The sequence below is a fragment of the Anolis sagrei genome, chromosome 6 (assembly GCF_037176765.1).
Source record: "Anolis sagrei isolate rAnoSag1 chromosome 6, rAnoSag1.mat, whole genome shotgun sequence".
Taxonomy (NCBI): Eukaryota; Metazoa; Chordata; class Lepidosauria; order Squamata; family Dactyloidae; genus Anolis; species Anolis sagrei.
This window is the reverse complement of record NC_090026.1, coordinates 46,497,731-46,519,450: the sequence shown is the minus strand read 5'-3', so window position 1 is coordinate 46,519,450 and position 21,720 is coordinate 46,497,731. Positions and strand designations below refer to the sequence as shown.

The window sequence follows — 21,720 nt, the reverse complement described above, 5'->3', positions numbered from 1 at the left end:
ATCTGAAAAGGCTACACCGCCCTCTGCTGGACAGGAAAGAAATAGCTAATTCCAATGCACAAATTCTACAGGTATACAATGCACTCTATCTAGAACACAGCTTCCTAAAACTTTTTCCACTCCTGACCTCTGAGAAATTCTTATATGACCCCGGGTATATAGGCATATAATAAAATAGGTATAAATATCAAACATTTACTGATAATAAACCAGCATTTCCAAGGCTTGCCAAATAGGTTGATTCCTTTTTATGAAGTACAACTGAAGTATTTTCTGCAGGGCCCACTATAAACATAGGTATAAAAACCAAACATTTACTGATAATAAACCAGCATTTCCAAGGCTTGCCAAATAGGTTGATTCCTTTTTATGAAGTACAGCTGAAGTATTTTCTGCAGGGCCCACTATAAACATAGGTATAAAAACCAAACATTTACTGATAATAAACCAGCATTTCCAAGGATTGTCAAATAGGTTGATTCATTTTTATGAAGTACAGCTGAAGTATTTTCTGCAGGGCCCACTATAAACGTTGCATGCTGTTGTTTTAGAGCAAGGGTCCCCAAACTTTTTAAACAGAGGGCCAGGTCACAGTGAATGAATTCCTATGCATGCTGCACATAACTTATTTGTAATGCAAAAACACTGAAAAGCAATACAATAATTAAAATGAAGAACAAATATAACAAATATAAACATATTAATATTTCAATGGGAAGTGTGGGCCTGCTTTTAGCTGATGAGATAAGATTGTTGTTGTTGTTGTGTGCTTTCAAGTCGTTTCAGACTTAGGTTGACCCTGAGCAAGGGCCGAGTAAATGACCTTGGAGGACCGTATCCGGCCCCTGGGCCATAGTTTGAGGACCCCTGTATTAGAGAGTAATGTAAATGGTTGGCATTCAGAAACCTTTTAATATTGTCAAATTTTTCATGACCCCAGCACTAAGTTCAAGGTTAGGGTTGTGGGTTTTGTACATAACAACATGACCCCATTTGGGGTCAAAACCCACAATTTAAGAAGCAGTGCTCTAGAACAGGAGTCCTCAAACTTTCTAAACAGAGGGCCAGGTCACAGTCCCTCAAACTGTTGGAGGGCCAGATTATAATTTGAAAAAAACATGAATGAATTCCTATCCAACTGCACATATCTTATTTGTAGTGCAAAAAAACCCACATAAAACAATACAAGAATGAAGAACCATTTTAACAAATATAAATTTATTAGTATTTTAATGGGAAGTGTGGGCGTCCTTTGATGAGATAGGATTGCTGTTGTTGTTGTTGTTGTGTGCTTTCAAATTGTTCCAGACTTAGGTTGATCCTGAGCAAGGGCCGCGTAAATGACCTTGGAGGGCCGTATTTGGCCCTCGGGCCTTAGTTTGAGGGCTCCTGCTCTAGAACATGCTCAAAAACATTTTAACCTGTTATTGCTGCTGTTGTTGCATGCCTTCAAGTCATTTCTGACTTATGATAACCTTAAGACAATCTATTTGTTGGAAATAGCAACCTTCCACAAGCCTCCTATACTAGTTATTTGTTATGTATAGAATTGAGATTGTTTACTATAGTACATATGTAATATTGTTGTGTATTTCCCCTTAACTCTATGTTGTTAGACGTTGTGGGGGGGACTACAGACCATGTGACCCTGATCTTAGAATGTCCAGAGTGAGGCTCCATTTTAGAATCTGTTTGAATCAGAAGTCAGTTGGAGTCAGTTAAGTCAGTTTGAAGTCAGTTGAGGTTTGAGTCAAGTTGGAAGTCAGTTGAGTCTGTTGATGTCAGTTAGAGCAGGAGTATAGTCAGTGAGATGTCAGTTAGAGTATGAGTCTGTTTGCATCAGTATAGTACATTATACTACAACTAAAGTATAAGTCTGTTTGTATCAGAAGTATAGTACAGTTTGATGTATTATTCAGTTAACATGAAATCAATAAGCAATGTACTTGTATGCTAAATACATGAAGTTTGTAAGCAAATCATCTATGTTGAATTTTGAATGAAGACTACTTATTATGATTTAAAAGCAATAAATTTTATGGGAGAGTAATAATATTTTTGGGCAACTGAAATAACATTTTTGAAGATCGTCTATATATTTTGTGCACTGGCATATGTTTGTCCCTAACAGTTCAAAGAGATAACCAGGGCTATCAGTCTAATGGCTGAGGAACCAAATTGCCTTTCATGAATACTAGTGAATGTTTACCACTAAGGAGAAGATTGACTCAAGCGAGTTTTTAATTCTTCTCAGGAAGTTCATACTTTACAAAAGTCTATCATCTCAAACGGGGTCATGCCTTTCCAAAGGTTATGATTATTCTAAATAGTGCGAATGCCAATCTCCAAAAAGGTAATGTGTCAAAAGCCTGTGGAGATTTCTGGCATGCCTTCAACTCATTTCTGACTTACGACAACCTTAAGGCAACCTATCATAAGGGGGTTTTTTGGTCAAAATTTGTTCAGAGGGGATTTGCATTGGCAATACTTACTTCTGCATCTGCCTTCACCCATGCCAGCTGATCCCTTATGCCAACTACCATCACTAATAAGAATAACAATATTAACGCTCACTAAGACATTCCTCCATCTTGTATCTATTCTGATGTTTTTACTCCTATCCGAATACCATAATGTTGCTGAAGAATCCACAAGGAAAAGTGCATATTTTAAAAAGTGGGTCATTTATCTAAGACAGTTCTTTGAATCTTGTTCCTGCATGATATAAACATGGACCCTATTTTCTGAGGCTCTCTACTTTCAAAAAGCTACATCTCTAGAAATAAGAACTGCAAAGACACTTGAAGGTGCTTAGGCAAAGTGATCAGAAATCTCAAGATACCACTGAATGTGACTGAGGTCAAGGACATGGAGTGCTATTGTGCATGATGATAATTACAGATAAAAGCACACTTCCTTTCTGCTATCAAGGTAATTAGAAAGAGCCCCTCAATGAGCTTAGATCCAGCTCTATGAACTGTTTAACTTCATAAGTGCATCAGCTTGAATGTTTTCCTCTTTTGACTAAATCAAAAAAATTTTCCGAAAGCATGTCTGCATAGAAAGACAGTCTTATTTTTCATCAATGTAAGCAGTTCTGGGTGCCATTTTGTTCAAAACATTTTGGGATTGATGTAAAATGCTTCAAATAAGCAAGTGCTCACAAATACTGCAGTTTCCTACTTCTACACAATGACAAATAGAGTCAGGACAACTTATTGAGTTGACCTTGGGATGCAAATGGAATAACTATTTTTGCTTCAGTACAGTTGTTCACAACCTGTGAGTCCCCAGATGTTTTGGCCTTCCACTCCCAGACACTCTAACAGCTGGTAAACTGGGTAGGATTTCTGGGAGCCGTAGGCCAAAACACCTGGGGACCCACAAGTTGAGAACCACTGCTTTAGTAGGAAAAGACAGTTCCACCTCCAAAATTTCTGAATCAGGATTGAAATCATGCAGCCTTCTAGATGTGGCGAGTCTACAACTTTCAGGATTCCTAATCAGCATACCAAATGGTGAAGGGTGCTGGGAATAACAATTCAGCCACATGATTCCCACTCCAGGTCAAAACAGACTTGTTAAACATACTCAGGCATCACAATAGTTGACAATGCTAGTACAGAAAATATTTTCCATACCTTTCTGCTGGAAAAGTGGGCATGCTTGCCCAGTTTGGTATTGAGAGCCTCCAGGAACATCCCATCTGTGACTTTTCCAACATTCATGCATGCGTCATCCAAATTGGCAATGATCCCTTTATGTTGCTGTTCCACCAGATCAACAATGATTTGGTTGTTGAAGTAGTCAATCTAAAGAACATTAGGCAAAGTGAGAGTAGGAAGACATCTTCCTTCTCAAAAGTCCTATCTCAAGTGCTTCATGAGTCTTTAATTCACTTACCTCCTCAAGGTACTAAAGAGCTCACAGTTATGCACCCTAATCTAGGAACTGATAATATAAATGGGAAGAGTAAGCATCAGTTTAAGTATTCTTCAGATCCACATATCTAATCAAGTACTTCCACTTCCACTCCGTGTTCACTGACAACCTATGTTCCAAATTTAATACAGATATTTCAAATATATTTTAACCCATTATAGAAAAGTTTTGAATTTTTTTTGTCGTGTCAGGAGCAAATCGCTTCTGGTGTGAGAGAATTGGCCATCTGCAAGGATGTTGCCCAGGGGACGCCTGGATGATTTGATGTTTTTATCATCCTTGTGGGAGGCTTCCCTCATGTTCCTGCATGAAGAGCTGGAGCTGATAGAGGGAGCTCATCCACCTCTCCCTGGATTCGAACCTGCGACCTGTCGGTCTTCAGTCCTGCCGGCACAGGGGTTTAACCTGCTGCACCACCAGGGGCTCCTAGTTTTGAAATAATAGTCTAAAACTATAGCAATGTAAAGGATTTGTACCACACACAGGTGGGAGGCCTGAGTAATTTGCAATACTATTTTTTCCTCATAAAGCTTTGCAGAAGACTTCACCATCACTACTCCTTTTACTTTTCCACATGTGTTCAACCTGGATTAGAAATTTATTTAATTGGGGTTGTTATATCTTGATGTATAGAAGATAAAGATATACTGTGGAAATTCAAAACGTTGTATAAGGGCACAAAAGTTAAAAAAATCAAAAACAAAATGACACGGGAGAAAATGCTACTGGAACATGGCCATACAGCCCGAAACACTTACAGCAATCCAAAATGATACTTGCTGGTTTCAAGTGTATATTCATCTTGAGTCAATACTTGATAAAAAGTATCTTTGGCAGCAATTACAGCTGTGTAACCTCTTGGATAAGTTTCTAGCAGCTTTGTACAGCTGGGTCCTGCAATCTTTATACATTCTTCCTGGCAAATTTGTCATGATGAATGAGGACCACTGATGAATAGCAACTTTCAAAACTTTTCACAGATTCCCAACCTTATTGAGATCTGGACTTTGGCTACACCATTTTAGACGTTAAGGAATTTTTTTAAATCAACTCCTGTGTTATTTTGGCTTTGTGTTTAGAGACAGTGTCCTGCTGAGGCTTGAATCTGTGCTCCAACTGAAAGCAGAATGTCCTCAAGAATACTTTGTCCTCAATTCTGACCAGTTTATCAGGTCCTGCTGAGGAAATACATCCTCACAAACTGATGCTACTTTACCATGGTAAATGTGTTCTTAGGACAATAAACATTGCTTGGTTTGTATCACACAGAACAGTTTGTAACAAGGCCAGTTTTACCAATTTTGGTCTCACAAGACCAAAGAATTACTGGTAATTATCTCCCATATGCCACAGGCTGTATCACCATGAATGGAAAAAAGTTGTGTGTGAATACTTATGTAAAGCGCTATACCTTGCAGTCTCTTCTAAGCTTCATATAACCAACACAGATATAGAATCTTCTATTCTCTGAATTTACATTATTTGGCAGACCTTGTGAAACTACTCACATGCTTCCAGGGAATCCCTTCACGCTGATACTCCTCCTGCTCTTGTTTTAAAACGAGCTGGATGAAGAGCTGCTGCAACTTTTCATTGCAATAATTAATACAGAATTGTTCAAAACTAAAAAAGAAAAGAAATATTTTCAGGAAATGTACAGTACATCAACTACCGTTTTCAGGAAATGTGCAGTATTTTAACTACTGTTTAATTTTTCATTCAGCCTTGTCGTGACATCTCACCTGTTATTATCAAAGATCTCAAAGCCGTAGATATCCAGCACCCCAATCACTGTGTTCTTCCCATGAACTGTGCTGTTGTAGTCCTTCACTGCAATCACATCATTGATGTGCATCACAATCCAACAGAAAAGGCGCTCATATATTGCCTTCAAACCAAAGAATATCAAGGATCATGTTTGCTCTCTTTTTCACAACTCAGACTTAATCACAATATGTGTACCATATCAAGACATAACATCAACTGAAACCCAAAAAAGTTTAAGCAAACAAGCTGTTAGCTTGCATGCTACAGCTCTTTTTGCTGCTTTAGATTAATTGCTTTTAACATGAATTTTATTTATAAAGAACAGTTTTCAAAACAATCAGCATATCGTAATCTAAGATCATCCGGGGAGGCCCTGCTCTCGCTCCTGTCAACAGCACAAATGCATCTGGTGGGGACAAGAGACATGCCCTTCTCGGCTGTGGCCCCCCACCTATGTAACACACTCCCAAGTGAGGTAAGATCTGCTCCCTCCCTCTTGGCTTTCTGAAAAAAACTAAAATCATGGTTCTGGGACGAGGCCTTCGGACAATAGATGTATGTAGCATTTTAAAGGGACATTGACTGGAACAGCGATTTCGCTGACGAGACTGATTTTTTGTTTTAATTATTGTTGGTGTATTGTTTTAATTGTGATTTATGTTTAATTGTGGTTTTACTATTGTAATTGTTTGTATTGGCATCGTATTAGTGCCCAACGTAAGACATTGAATCTTGCCATTATTTATGTGTAAACCGCTTTGAGTCCCCTCAGGGATGAGAAAGACGGTATATAAATACTGTAAATAAATAAATAAATAAATAAATAAATAAATATCAAGACATAGAAAATCCCCAATTCTTTCCTGAAACATAAGTATTTCATTTCTATAGCATTGTTGGTGCTTTTCACGGAAATGAAACTACAAACAGACATGTGTGTGTGCACACCATCTCTTCAGATAGATAAATTGTTGTTGTCTTCCTCAGTGACTCTTTGCAATCTATGCAAATTATATCAGCCAGACTTCTGGAATTTTAATCACTTCCTAAGTCTTAATGTGTCTTCCCATCCTGGAAGGCACAGAACCTCTCAGAAGGAACTTCCAAACAGCCCTGGGACTTGATTACTTGTGGCAAGTAGATGTTAGTGCTTCAAAGGTTCCTGAGAGTGTCAAATGACTAACAGAGATATGTGAACATACAGGGAGAACAGGATGTTGACAAGTAATTTACAGGATATATTTTCCAAGATCCCTTTGAAGGATAAGTATCAACTGCGAAATGCCCACAAATAATTCAAAATGTTATACATAACCTGTGGTGAACAATGTACAACAGGCTGTGTACATCGTTTATGGCTGACATTTGTTTGTCTTAAAATTTCCTGTCATTTTGCATTGCCCCCTCTGCAAATAACCTGCTTCTTCTTTTATCTTACCCGTGTTTTTAATTGGTTTTTAATTAGCATCAAGGTGCTAATCAAGGTGGTCAGTTGAAACATTCACACCTAGCTCCAGCAGACAAGAGTCCTTTGTCCCACCCTGGTCATTCCACAGATATATAAACCCTTTTTCCTAGTTCCAACAGACCTCACTACCTCTAAGGATGCTTGCCATAGATACAGGCAAAACATCAGGAGAGAATGCCTCTAGACCAGCGGTTCTCAACCTGGGGGTCGCGACCCCAAGGGGGTCGCTGGGCCATTTTCCAGGGGTTGCAAAGCCGCCTCGGTTGCCCCCCCCCCCCAAAAAGGCTGCTGGCTCCTGTGTGAGCCAAACAGCTGCAGCCATGGAGGGGGCCTTTGCCACTCGCCTCCTGCGCCCCCCGGCTTCGGGAGACGCGAGAGGCGAGCGGGAGGCCCCATCCATGGTTGGGGGTCACCACAACATGAGGAACTATATTTAGGGGTCACGGCATTAGGAAGGTTGAGAACCACTGCTCTAGACCATGGCCATATAGCCCGAAAAAACCTACAACAACCCAGTGATTCCAGCCATGAAAGCCTTCGACAATACAAAGATTATTATTATTATTATTATTATAAAAAAGAATCCACTAGATCCATAGTTGTAGAATTTACTCTACGAAACACAGAGGCATTGAACCAATTGTAAGAAGAAGACACAATTTAAAATGGATAGGCAAGGCTCTGTATTCATTCACCTTTGCAAATGCATCTCTGCCATAGGTAGCCTCTTGTTCTGTGTGCTGCTTATCAATAACATCCCGGCCAGTGGCAACTGTTCGAAAAAGCAGGGCCTTCTCCACCATGTCAGCCTTGGTTGAAAGCAGGTCCGCAATGACAGAGACCAGCTTGCCGTTTTCAATCACCGGTGTCTCCATATCCACTGAAAACTTCAAATTGCCCTGCAGAACAATTGGAAAGTGAAGGATTTGTTCATTCTGTCACTTAAAGGAATTGACATTGTCAGAGTTTTCAAACAGATGCAGTCCAAACTGAGACAAGTGATAACCCATTCCCAATTTTGCCAAAACATCATAGGAGATAGATTCCTCCTGTTCAGTACACTGTGTGCCAATAACATCAACATGTGAAAGACTTTGATGCTGAATTTTCACTGAATGCATGGTCATGCTTAATTTGTGCCATTTAAATTGGCTTCAGTTAATGAAGGGATAGGCAACTGACTTTTCAAATGTGGCAGACTACAACTTCCCTCACCATTACATATGCTTGTGATGAATGATGCATGCTACAGTTAAACAATATTTAGAGGGCTAGAGTTGCTCATCTTGTGATAATGAGTACCGATTCTTTTACAACCTCTTTTAAACTTGCTTCATTATTTGACAACAGTAAATTCTTTTTGTTCTGTGAGATGGCCTTAATGCATTTTGTTTGTTTGTTTTCTTACTTCTTGGTGGCATGGAATTAAGTATTGTTTTCTAGAATGTTCCCCTTCTCCATTAATTTCTTTTGGCAAGCTGTTTTCATAGAATCATAGAATAAAAGAGTTGGAAGAGACCTCATGGGCCATCCAGTCCAACCCCCTGCCAAGAAGCAGGAATATTGCATTCAAATCACCCCTGACACATGACCATCCAGCCTCTGTTTAAAAGCTTCCAAAGAAGGAGCCTCCACCACACTCCGGGGCAGAGAGTTCCACTGCTGAATGGCTCTCACAGTCAGGAAGTTCTTCCTCATTCTTCAGATGGAATGTCCTTTCCTGTAGTTTGAAGCCATTGTTCTGTGTTCTAGTCTCCAGGGAAGCAGAAAACAAGCTTGCTCCCTCCTCCCTGTGACTTCCTCTCACATATTTATACATGGATATCATATCTCCTGTCAGCCTTCTCTTCTTCAGGCTAACCATGCCCAGCTCCTTAAGCCGTTCTTCATAGGGCTTGTTCTCCAGACCCTTGATCATTTTAGTCGCCCTCCTCTGTTTTGAGTGAATCCAAGGAGGGTTCAATATCTTCTTTGAAATCTATGCTGTTTCACTTCCATGGCCTAGAACAAGGTTGTCAAGCTCATTTTCATCAAGTCTTATGGTTGCCTTCAAAGGGCCATGGGATCCATATATCACAACTCCAGTTCAGCTCTAGTTGCAATGTCTGATGAAGAGGAATGCAGGAATTATACAATGACATGGCGGACCAGATTTGGCACTCAAACACTGAGTCTGACAAATGTGGCCTACAAAAAGATACATCTTCTCACTGCTGTAGACATCTGGAAAGATCTGCTCTGTATACATTTTTTTTTTTTTTTGCAGAACGGCAGCTCTCCATAGCATGTTTGGGAGTTGCAGTAAGGCATACTAACTTGGATTAATATGTCATTAATACCGTCCAAATATTCTATTCTGTTCTGACTCCATCAGTCACAATGGACTCCCTACAGCAGTGGTTCCCAATCATTTTTGACCAGGGACCACTTTGTCCAGGGACTACTCTCCAACATTAGTACCAAAAAGGTTACGAATCGGGTTTTGGTCACCTTTAGATTTGGTTTGGTTATTTGGGGTGCTGATTCAGAAGATTGCATTGGCTAGATTACATCAGCTCTAGTTTCCAATACAGAACAAATGCCACCCAGTAGTCACTGTCTGCTCTCCCACAGAAAACATATTTAATAATCTAGAGATGATGTGGTCTATCAAATGCAATTTTCTGAATCAGCACCCCAAATAGCCCCACAAACAGGCCTAAAAACAAAGACACCAGGGCGCCCCTGCTTCCAAGCTCCAAATGAAATGACTCCACTCAGGCAGAGGGAGGAGGAGGAGAAGCAGCAGTCGGGAGGCTTGTTGTCACACCTTTCATGGGTAGTCAGCCTCCCTCTTCCGATATCACTGTTGCCTTGGCACTATAAGAAACTGTTCATATCCTCTTCCAGTCCTACAGTCATTCTCACTGCAACAGTGAAGTAACAGTGAGCTCGCAGGCTATATTTTAGCTGATCCTTACAGACAACCCAATGTTATATGAGTTCAATTTTAGAGGTACTCAAAAGCTTCCCTTATTCATATTCAACAGGGACAGTTGGAAAGAAGAATAACTGAAGCATTCTGTCTGTGTGTCTATCCCCTCCTCACACACAAACTAACATAATTCATCCATCTAGGATTGCCAAGTGAAAAAGGACAGGGTTTCTGTACATTAAACAGATGTGTATAACAGAATTTCAGCAAGTACCACTTATTTTAACATTTTAACATTTTATCTTGCATATTTGGCCCGCCCTTTGTGTTTGAATTTTATTATGTTATTTTGTACTGTTTATTTTATTTTGTTACATTATGCATTTTGTTGTGTTTAATTTTCTGTTGTTTTGTATCTTATTTTGCTCTATTATTTTTGGGCGTGGCCTCATGTTAGCCGCCCCGAGTCCCCATTGGGGAGATGTTGGCAGGGTATAAAGTTTGTCATCATCATCATCATCATCACCACACAAACTTCATCTGCTAACATTCTCTCTTCTATAGAGGAGCCCTGTCTTATTTTTCCGCTGGAAATTTTCCAAACGGGACATGTCACCTTTCTGGAGAAACTGTTCATATTCTCTTCCAATCCTACAGTTTTGCCATTGCATCTCTCAAAGATCTCTTGTTGTTATTCTTTGTTATCCTTCAAATCAAGATAAAGACATACCAGCCACACTCCTGCCTCAACCAAACAGCAAAGAAAGCCAATTCTATATAGATGGTATCTCCCCACTTACCAAATGAAGAATGGCAGCAAGAATTTTGAAAACCGTCTGAATTTCTTCTGTTTCAAACCCAATTATTTTCATGGCATCAGAAACAGCTTTGAAATCAGCACTATCATTGATGGAACACTGAGAAAGAAGCAACAGCAAATGGGTCACCAAAATATACAGTATATCCTCATGTTTAAGTCAACGTCAGGTATAAACTGAGGGCATTTTTTAATCTGGAACTAGTGGTGGGCTGGATGAAATGAACAAACATACCATGTAATCTATCTAAGATAAACTGATGATGGTTAGGGACTAGAAGGATCAGGGAGCTACATCTGAAATACCTGCTATACCTCCTTCGGTAAGGACAAGCTATATAGCTTTGGTTCCAGTTCTCTTGGTTCCATCACTGCTCCTAGAATTCTAGGTAGAAAATGCAGCCCTGTGAATCTTTTCTCATGTTTGTTTTTGATAAACATTTTTGGAAGAGTAATGCCCCCCCCTTTTTTTTGTCGTGTCAGGAGCCACCTGAGAAACTGCAAGTCGCTCCTGGTGTGAGAGAATTGGCCGTCTGCAAGGACGTTGCCCAGGGGATGCCCGGATGATTTGATGTTTTATCATCCTTGTGGGAGGCTTCTCTCATGTCCCCACATGAGGAGCTGGAGCTGATAGAGGGAGCTCATCCACCTCTCCCCGGATTCGAACCTGCGACCTGTCGATCTTCAGTCCTGCCGGCACAGTCCTGCCGGCACCCACTGCGCCACCGGGGGCTGGGTAATGCCCTGCCCATGCATCTATCATGCTGCAAAGAAGCTTTCAAACTTGACTCAGTTTTAAACATTTATATGTTTACAACGGGAGCCTCTGCTGAGCTGCTGAACTGCTGAGCTGCTGAACTTGCTGACCAAAACGTTGGTGGTTTGAATCCAGGGAGCAGGGTAAGCGCCCGTTGTTAGCCCAGCTTCTGCCAAACTAGCAGTTCGAAAACATGCAAATGGAAGTAGATCAATAGGTACCACTTCAGTGGGAAGGTAATGGCCCTCCATAGAGACATACTGGCCAGATGACTTTGGAAGTGTCTACGGACAATGCCGGCTCTTCAGCTTAGAAATGGAGATGAGCACCACCTCCCAGAGTTGGACAAGACTAGACTTAATGTCAAGGGAAACCTTTACCTTTACCTTATGCCTACAACAATTAAAGTGTGCATGAAGAAGCAACTGTCCCATTATTATTATTATTATTATTATTATTATTATTATTATTGATTGACTGGTATTCCACCTTTCTTCCTGAATTAGGACTGGTCAGTTTACAGTTTAAAGAGCAATACAACTAAAACAAACAAAAAAGTTAATACAAAATTAGAATTAAACTGGTCCCAATATTAAAACACTTAAAATCCCACTTATCAGAGCTATGTTCAGTGTTGCTGTGAATAGCAGAGATGTTCTGCTAAACCAACTTAAATGTTTTCCAACGTCATACTGTGGACAAATATAAATATAATTAATAGAGGAAGATTACCACCTGATTAATATATACCAATAAAAATACTTCATAAACTATATTGCGCATTTTCATCAGTAGTTCCTTTTTAAAGCTGGATTCAATAATGCACAAGACACACTAAATAGGCTTCACTGCATAAGTCCTTCTACAACCCTAACCCTGGCATGGTAAGTTGGTTCTTTCATAACTGAAAAGTATTAAGAAGGGAAAAGAGACTTCTTCAGATCACCCTCACCTTTAATTGTCCATAAGCACTAATATAGTTATATGCAGACAAATCCTTCTGTAGATGTAAAGAACGCAGGAGCTGCTCAGAACCTCCTCGGAGTAGCTGTAAAATTAAGACAGCCAGTTATCCAAATAAATCTGTATCACTTTTCATCACCATTTATAAAATGACTACTTGGGTACCTGGCATTGCACAAGTAATTTGAAAAAGTCATTTTTTATTTTACAAAATGCATAAGGTTGTGGGTGAACTACAACTCACATCATGCCAGGTTAACCCCCTGAAACTCCATCAGTAGTTAAAGTTTGTCATGTTGGACAAGTTTGCCCTAGATGCATCATTGTGGGGTTAATTGTGATCTCTGGCTGCAGGATAAACTACAACTCCCACCATGGTGAGTCAGTCCCCTCAAATCCCTCCAGTGGGTTCAGTTGATCATGGGGGTTCTGTGTGCCAAGTTAGGTCCAGGGCCATCCTTGGTGGGGTCCAGAGTACTCTTTGATTGCAGGTAAACTATAAATCCCAGTACCGACGATAGCTATACATCAAAGTGAATTCCCCCCAAACCTCTCCAGTATTTTTCATTGGTCATGGGGGTTCTGTGTGCCAAATGTGATCCAGGTCCATTGTCAGTGGGAGTCACAATGCTCTGACTTGATGCAGGGTGAACTACAACTTCCATCATGTGGAGTCAATTTTCTAAACTCCTCCAGTATGTGTAGTTGCTGATTGGTTCTACTCTGTATGTTGTGCAGATAGAGTTTAAAAGAGTAGGAAATGGTTAAGGGAGAAGCAGTAGGCGGGATTGTGCAAATTCTATACCAATTCAAAAAGGAAGAAATACTGGGATGTCTGTGGTGGAGGCAACACATAAAATCTAGGGTGAAATTGTCCCCGAATGAAAGCATTCCTTGGGTGTTGGGCAGTATGGTATTTGGGGTGGATATTGGCAGGGGTTGGGCAATATGTTCATGGTGCTCGCTATAAACTGAAATGTCATTGGAGTGAGGGCTTTTGATGGCTCCTCAACACTGTGGATTAAAGCTGTTTGTGGAAGTGGGAGCTTGTTTGTGGAACTGGGCACCCCAACTTCATGCACACATAGAAATTTTCACTTTTATTATGTACTAGCCGTCCCCTGCCACGCATTACTGTGGCCCAGTCTGGTGATCTGGAAAATAAAGTAATGAGAAAGTGTTGTTTTCTAATATATGTAATCTCTTTATGCTTGTGGATAAAAAAGGATTTTTGTTGTTTCTTTGTCAGTGTTGATGTGGAGATTGTCTGGTTTGCCCAGTCTGGAACATGCAACATATGTCCTTCTTTAGGGGTCCTTTTCAAATCCATGATATTATGTGTGTGTGTGTGTGTGTGTGAATCATATATATCTATCTATATGTATGACTGGATGGCTCTTTGTCAGGAGGGCTTTGATTACGTTTTCTTGACCTGGTGAAGGGTGTTGGACTGGATGGCCTTAAGTATTTTCTGCTGGTCATGGGGGTTCTATGTGAGACGCCCCAATTCTGTCGTTCGTGGGGTTCACAATGCTCTTTGGCTGTAGGTGAACTATAAATCCCGGTAACTACAACTCCCAAATGTCGAGGTCTATTCCCCCCCCCCCCCAAACTCCATTTGTGTTCATATTTGGGCATATGGAGTATTCATGCCAAGTTTGGTCCAGATCCATCATTGTTTGAGTCCGCAGTGCTCTCTGGATGTAGGTGAACTACAACTCCCAAACTCAAGGTCAATGCCCACCAAACCCTTCAAGTGTTTTACTGTTGGTCATGGGAGTCCTGTATGCCACATTTTGTTCAATTCCATCATTGGTTGAGTTCAGAATGATCTTTGATTGTAGGCGAACTATAAATCCCAGCAACTACAACTCCCAAATGACAAAATCAATGTTTTTGAGTGGTGGTCACTCCTTGGGTTAGTAGGTGTCTTGTGTCCAAATTTGGTGTCAATTCATCCAGTGGTTTTTGAGTTATGTTAATCCCACAAACGAACATTACATTTTTATTTATATAATGAAATATTACTAATCATATTACAATATGGTATAGTACAATATAGTAATATTTAATACTGATATTGTACTATGCTAATAATATAATATATTGTATGTATATATATCTTGTAAGCCACTCTGAGTCCCCTTCGGGTTGAGAAGAGTGGCGTATAAATGTCGTAAATAAATAAATGTTCATGGTGCTCACTATAACCTGAAATGTCATTGGAGGAAGGACTTTTGGTGGCTCCTCAGCACTGTGGGTTAAAGCTGTTTGTAGAAGTGGGAGCCTTTCTGTAGAAGTGGGCACCCTAGCCACATCCACCAATACAATTTTCCACTTTTATTCATTTTTTCAATGCTGTTAAGAGAAGACACTTTCTGTCATGGGATAAAAGAGGAAAAGGGGATAGGGAAGGAAGATGAAGCAAGCACTGGAGAAGCTACAACCTCAATATCCAAGCTGCACCCATTCCATTGGCATGATGTTCTTTCTGGGAGGCCAGTTTCCCAGTGAAATACAGTTCTTGCCAAATACCATGGAATCAGCAACACCCAATGACTTTACTGATACTTCCTCAGCCTTTAGGGTGTTCCACCTGGAATTTCCCACAAGAAAACTTCAGCTTTTCCTCCCTGCTCTGGCCTCCCATGATCAAAGATGGGATTTTGTGTGGGATGATTTTCTCACTCAGTGTTAGCCTTGAAACCATGGCTTAGTTTTCGTATCACATTCCAAAACTCACAATCATATTTGAACTTATGAATATATCTCTCCGGCCACAATACATAGATAGTCATCCCAGGGTCATAACAAAGTGCCCACGTTTCCTTTAAAAACACATTTGAAACAGTGATATGCAAACATGCACACACTCCCTACAGTTTTAAAATATTTTGAAAAGAAGTAAAAAGGATGAAGATATATGTATTGTCGAAGGCTTTCATGGCCGGAATCACTGGGTTGTTGTAGGTTTTTTCGGGCTATATGGCCATGGTCTAGAGGCATTCTCTTCTGACGTTTCGCCTGCATCTATGGCAAGCATCCTCAGGGGTAGTGAGGTCTGTTGGAACTAGGAAAAGGGGTTTATATATCTGTGGAATGATGACCAGGGTGGGACAAAGGACTCTTGTCTGCTGGAGCTATATCTGATGAAGATATAGTTAGGCAATCAATGAGCCCAGCTGCCGCAAAGTCCCCCTGCTTCCTCAATATGTCTAGGTAGAGATGCTTTAGCAAGGGCAGGAAACTGCAATAGGGGACACCACAGAAACACTTTCCAATTGGACCTTGTTATACATGTTGTCATTTTGAAAAAGACTACCCTAAGGGGCTACTTCTGATTCAGCGGAGTCCAGGACAGGCATCTAGTTACCATAATTGCTTACAGGCACTGAAACCATGAAGCAGAGAGAAATTATTTCCATCTGTATGTTAGAACCAGCATGACCTCCCCCTCCACCAAAACCAAAACAAAGCAAAAACCCCAAAATAACTATGAGGGTTGAATGAAAAGTAATGCCTCCACCTTCGTAACTCCTCAACAGATGGCAGTACTGGTATGCGGCAGGTACTGGCTTGCTCAGTAGACTCTCCTCTACAGTTCCATTTTGGCGGGAAGCCTTAGCATTGAACGGTTGTGTTGTTAAAGTGCGAAGTATGGAACCCTGCACAGAAGGTCGGTCAATGCGACTTAAGCAAAGTGCAGTCATTGAATTCTTGACAACAGAAGGTGTCACCCCAAAGGAGATTCATCACAGAATGCAAGCTGTTTATGGTGATTGTGTTGATGTGAGTACTGTGCATCGTTGGGCGAGTAAGTTTAAAGATGTTGAGGTGGGAACATCTGACTTGCGTGACAAACAAAGAGTTGGACGTCCTGTGACAGCAACCACCAAGCAAATGTTTGACAGATTGACTCGTCATATCACTCAGAGAAAAATTTCAAGCATAATCAGCATTTCACAAGAACTGTTCCCGATAATGAAAGAAGATCTGTGGGGACATCTATGCTTCTGATGAAGACGTTGAGAGAACTGTGAGACACTGGTTGCGGAAACAGAGTGTCAACTGTATTGTCGAAGGCTTTCATGGAATCACTGGGTTGTTGTAGGTTTTTTCGGGCTATATGGCCATGTTCTAGAGGCATTTCTCCTGACGTTTCACCTGCATCTATGGCAAGCATCCTCAGTTGCTTGCCATAGATGTAGGCGAAACATCAGGAGAAATGCCTCTAGAACATGGCCATATAGCCCGAAAAAACCTACAACAACCCAGAGTGTCAACTTCTCCCATGATGGCTTCAGAAAACTTGTTCATTGTTTGTAGAAATGTATCCAATTGTCTGGTGATTATGTGGAAAAGTGAATAGTGGTAGTTAAGGAGCACATTCTAAGGATTATTTCTGGGTTTGGTTTATTAAAATATTCCCAACCAGACCCAAGTAACGAAGGTGGAGGCATTACTTTTCATTCAACCCTTGTAGCATTCTGTCTCGATGAAGCCTGGCTGGACCTGCAAGTTCCCCTCTATGGCAACCAGAAGCATGACTAGTATAAGTAAATATTACATCTTAAACAAGCAAAGCATGGATTCGAAAACAAAGAAGGAGGTATGACCTCAGAATTAATAAGAAATCAAAGCAGAAATATTGCAAATAACCACCAGTGCAACTCTCTTCTTCGGAGGTGATCGTAAACAAAGGTTCCTTGATTCAGAATGCTGAATGAAGAACAACTCACCTGGTAGAAGGAATGAAAACTCCGCTCTCCTGGCTGCTGCACAATTACCCTTGACTGGAGAAAAAAGAAAAAGAAGATGAAAAACCTTGCAGAATGTGTTTCTCTCAACAGAAATAACATCAGTAATGTCTCAGCAAGATTTTGGTGGGCTCAGGATAGAACTCCAGAGCAGAGGGGTGGAGAACATGTTGTTCTTTAGATGATTTGGGCCCATTCTAAACTGCCATACAATCCAGATTAGATAATTTTTATTTTTTAAGCAGATAATCTGAATTTTATATGGCAGTGTAAAAAGGGCCTTAAATGGTAAGGGATAGTGGAAGTTTTAGCCCCAAAGATCTAGAAGGCCAGAGACTCCTGAGCCTTGCTTTGCATTAATTCAAATATTTTATCAGCCTTACCTAAAAATCTTGCCTATTTGTAACAGCAAAAATTTTAAGAGGTGGAATGTTGGAAATGATAACCTTCTTCAAGCCTTCTCTAGTAATGTTTATCTATTATCCTGTTGTTTACTGCTTCCTGTATGTATGTTCTGGTATGCAGCTTACTTTACCCTATAGTTCCCGAGAAGCTATAAAAATCACATGATCACTACAGCAGACAGACAGACACACTACAGACTATTTCAGACCTCAGATCACACACTTGCTTGCTGTTTTTGCTGTAAGAACTGGCTGAATGGAGCGAATAATCTCAAATATATCTGAAACTGGAGTGATAAGTTTTGTACTTGTATATGCTGAACAAATGAAGGTTGTGAATAAACCAAATATGTTATTTATCAATGTCTACTTCATTTTTGTCTCTTAAATGCATGATATAAAACAAGCTGTTTTATGAGCGAGTATATATATATTGGGGCACTTCTGAAGCACTGTAGTTTTTATGCACTGGCAAAATCTTTGTTTTTCTAACAGATCAGAGATAACAGGTTATTCAGTTTAACAAATGAAACCACTGCCTAGCATAATTATATTTGGATGTATACCACAAGAAAATATTCTACTATAAAGGGTTGTTGGCTCTTCTCTTAAAGGTCATGCTTTTCTATACTCAGAAGTAATTTGGACAATTCCTTCCTCTGAAACACAGCCTACAGCACCATTTATTTGTTTGTGGTTTTCCATCCAAATACTAAGCAGATCTAACCTTGCTTAGCTTTAACATGAACTGAGATCTGGTGACTTTGGGGTATTTAAGGCCCTTTCTTTAAAAAAAAGGCCCTATTACAAGGTGTTGGAGGAAAGTTCTGAGAGTGCTTTGGACTGCCAGAAGATCCAACCAGTCCATACTATTACAGGATGTGCATATGTATGCTACGTTTTTACAAGGATCATTGCCTGTATGGGTGCGTGTTGAGGAAAAACACCTGGACAATTAAGCAATTAAGCTTGAGCCACTCCCTGCATGGAGTATATTCATGAGGAGTGTTTCCTAGTGTATTCAGAGGTGGTGATCAGATGATCAGGAAGAGACCGGATGGGACTTCTATACTACAGGACTTGCTGAAGATCCTGAACAATTTACTATAAGATTTCTTGCACCAATGAAGAAGCAGAGAATGCATGATTTTAATGCATTGGACTTTTGTGTGAGTTATTTTGCTGCAATGGACTAAGTTTATTTTCAAGGCTGGTTATTTTGTAAAGATGCATATTTATCTCTGACTACTCAAGAGTAAATTTTGTTTTTCCTTTTACTCTGACTCTGTGTGATTCAACTAGAGGGCTGGAGCTGGAAAGACTACTGGGTAGTTTCCGCATAGACTGATAAAACGCAACACATACTTCAGGAAATAAAGCCCGACTGCTCATTGGAGGGAAGGATAGTAGAGGCAAAAATGAAGTACTTTGGCCACATCATGAGAAGAAAGGAAAGCTTAGAGAAGACAATTATGCTGAGGAAAATGGAGGAAAAAAGGAAGAGGGTCCGACTAAGGGCAAGATGGATGGATGGTATCCTTGAAGTGACTGGATTAACTTTGAAGGAGCTGGGGGTGGTGACGGCTGACAGGGAGCTCTGGCGTGGACTGGTCAATGAGGTCACAAAGGGTCAGAAACAACTGAACGAATGAACAACAACACAAGATGCCATCTTGAATGCTATCTAGACCAAAACTGTCTAGTTTTGTTGGTGTGCAGAGGCCTATTCACCCACATTTCAGAACAGTGTTCAGCACTATAATTTCTCAAACTACTTGGTACAAGGAACCTAAGCTGCAATAACACTTTGTAATTACAGTTGAAATCAGCAGGTGCACACAGCCACATAAAGCTTTGAGGTAAAGTGAGACAGAATGCTTGCTCCCAAATTACTGGGCATTTTAGAGCAACAATAAGACTAACAAAAGTGGGCAAGGCACCGCCAAATTAGAAGTAGATTATTAGCATTGAGGTAACCCAAGAGTTCAAAATTCTTTCTAAATATGAGTATTCTTTTCCAAACCAAGTAAGTGCACTGTAAAGATATGGCAAACAAGAAAATTAACCTGCTTTTTTGCAAGTTTTACATTCTTTGAATGGTGGGAAACCAAATTCAGAAAAAGAATAGGTCAGTTATAGCTGTATGCTGAACCATTCTGTGTCACCGTGACTCATTAAACATTGATAGTTATGACTACTCCACCAATGACTCTGGCAGAGCAGGAAGAAAAAAATATGCATTTTATAAAGAAGCTTCACAGATGCATTAAAACAAACTAATAAACAAACACCAGATGCGGTCACAGAGATATACACAAAACCCAGTCAGGTCTTATGGTCATGCAGGGAAAATAGACCCATCATCTCTTCAATTTAAGTGAACATCAACCCACTGAAAATATAATAAAAACTTATCTTACAGACTGCCACAAAATATTTTATTTTAAAACCATGGCATCTGCTGTGAGTTTATTTAGTGGAGAGCTCACACGCTAAAGCTAATTCTTTGTGGGGTGGATGACGGGGGGAGGGAGGATGTCTTTTGGGAAGAAGGCATGTTCTTATCCCACCCAGAAGCTCTCTTCAGTTTTGTAACTCAACTCCAGATGCATGCCATATAGTTCACTTCTCAATTATTGTAAAACAAAAGCATTTGCATGGCAACACTTTCTTACCTTTTCTAGCAAATAATTATTGATGTGCCCACCTATTGGGTCTCCTTTGAAATCAAAGTTGATATCCATATATTTTCCAAATCGGCTGGAGTTGTCATTGCGGTTAGTTTTGGCATTCCCAAAGGCCTCTAGAACACAGTTGGATTTCAGCAGCATGTTCTTCACCCTTTAACGAACAGACATGCATAAAAACCAAAAGAACAGGAAACCGGGTCTAGACGTTATGTATTGCTAAGCTTGCATAACAAATGTTTTATAAGCAAATAACAGAATTACCACAGGATTAAGCAGGCTGAGCTCATATGAGGTGCACCATGCAGGACCGAAAATCCTGGCTCTAAAATTAGCTTGCAAGCTATAACAATTGAATTGTGTTCAGAAACAATGCCATGAAGGACTAACTGTGCCCCACCTGGCTGTAGCAATCTGTTGCTGAAACTTCCAGTAAGGACAGCCCATAAACCATGCAACATCACAAACTTTTTCATGTTTATGCCTGTGCTGGTACGGCTGTACCAGGAGGTCCAACTTTATTTTCTTTCTGTTATCTGTTTTGCAGTCATAGGACAGGCTTCCTGTCCATCATAATTAAGCTTTGGTTCCGCCCCTTGTTCTGGGCTCTGGGAAGGAAAGGAGCCATTTTTGGGCAGTCTCACACAAGGTAGCTAAGCTATAGGACGTAGACCAGCTCATCCTGTAGAAAAGCTTCCTTTCTCAAGAGCATCCAGGGAAACTTAACCATCCAGGGAAAAGGTAACATCCGGAGATACAGAAACAGAAATTCCAGGAGAAAGGTCCCAAAAAGCTCTGACTGAGAGCTCACAGCCTCTCAGCCTCACAGCATGAGAGGGAACAGCCCTGAAGTTTCTAAGAATTCTCGAAGGGAGAACAGCATTACAGATCCACGGAACTCCAGCTGAAATATCTTCAAGCCTCGGCTGGTAGGTCTACTCAATACCCAGACACATTTGGAATCGGTAGTAGGTCCCACACCGATGAGGCATAGATAGAAAGCAGCCTGGGAGAGGTTAAAAAGGGCTTTTCCCACAGAGAAAGTTTAGTTAATCAAAGTCAGGTACCAGTCCATTGAGGACTAGACTAAGAAAGCCTTGAAGTGTTGTTTGAACCATTGAAAATTTGTTGTTTGTTCCATAATAAAGACTTTGGTGCATCATCAAAGACTCTAAAGACCATCACTTCAGAAAAATCCCTGAGAACCTCTCTTTGAGGCACCCCTGGCTTCCTGCTGGGCTTAA

General features: G+C 40.4%; 1 protein-coding gene across 1 annotated transcript in view; it reads right to left on the bottom strand.

Moving 5' to 3' along the window:
* MYO1D (myosin ID) overlaps nucleotides 1–21,720 on the bottom strand; it is a 280,311-nt gene that overhangs the window by 201,584 nt on the left and 57,007 nt on the right. Inside the window, exons 4-11 of the mRNA XM_060781183.2 lie at nucleotides 20,465–20,630; nucleotides 17,368–17,421; nucleotides 12,618–12,713; nucleotides 10,892–11,008; nucleotides 7,873–8,076; nucleotides 5,685–5,830; nucleotides 5,451–5,565; nucleotides 3,642–3,812 (exon numbers count right to left, since the gene is read on the bottom strand). Of these exons, the coding sequence (XP_060637166.2) occupies nucleotides 3,642–3,812; nucleotides 5,451–5,565; nucleotides 5,685–5,830; nucleotides 7,873–8,076; nucleotides 10,892–11,008; nucleotides 12,618–12,713; nucleotides 17,368–17,421; nucleotides 20,465–20,630 (1,069 nt within the window). The remainder of the gene's footprint in view (nucleotides 1–3,641; nucleotides 3,813–5,450; nucleotides 5,566–5,684; nucleotides 5,831–7,872; nucleotides 8,077–10,891; nucleotides 11,009–12,617; nucleotides 12,714–17,367; nucleotides 17,422–20,464; nucleotides 20,631–21,720) is intronic.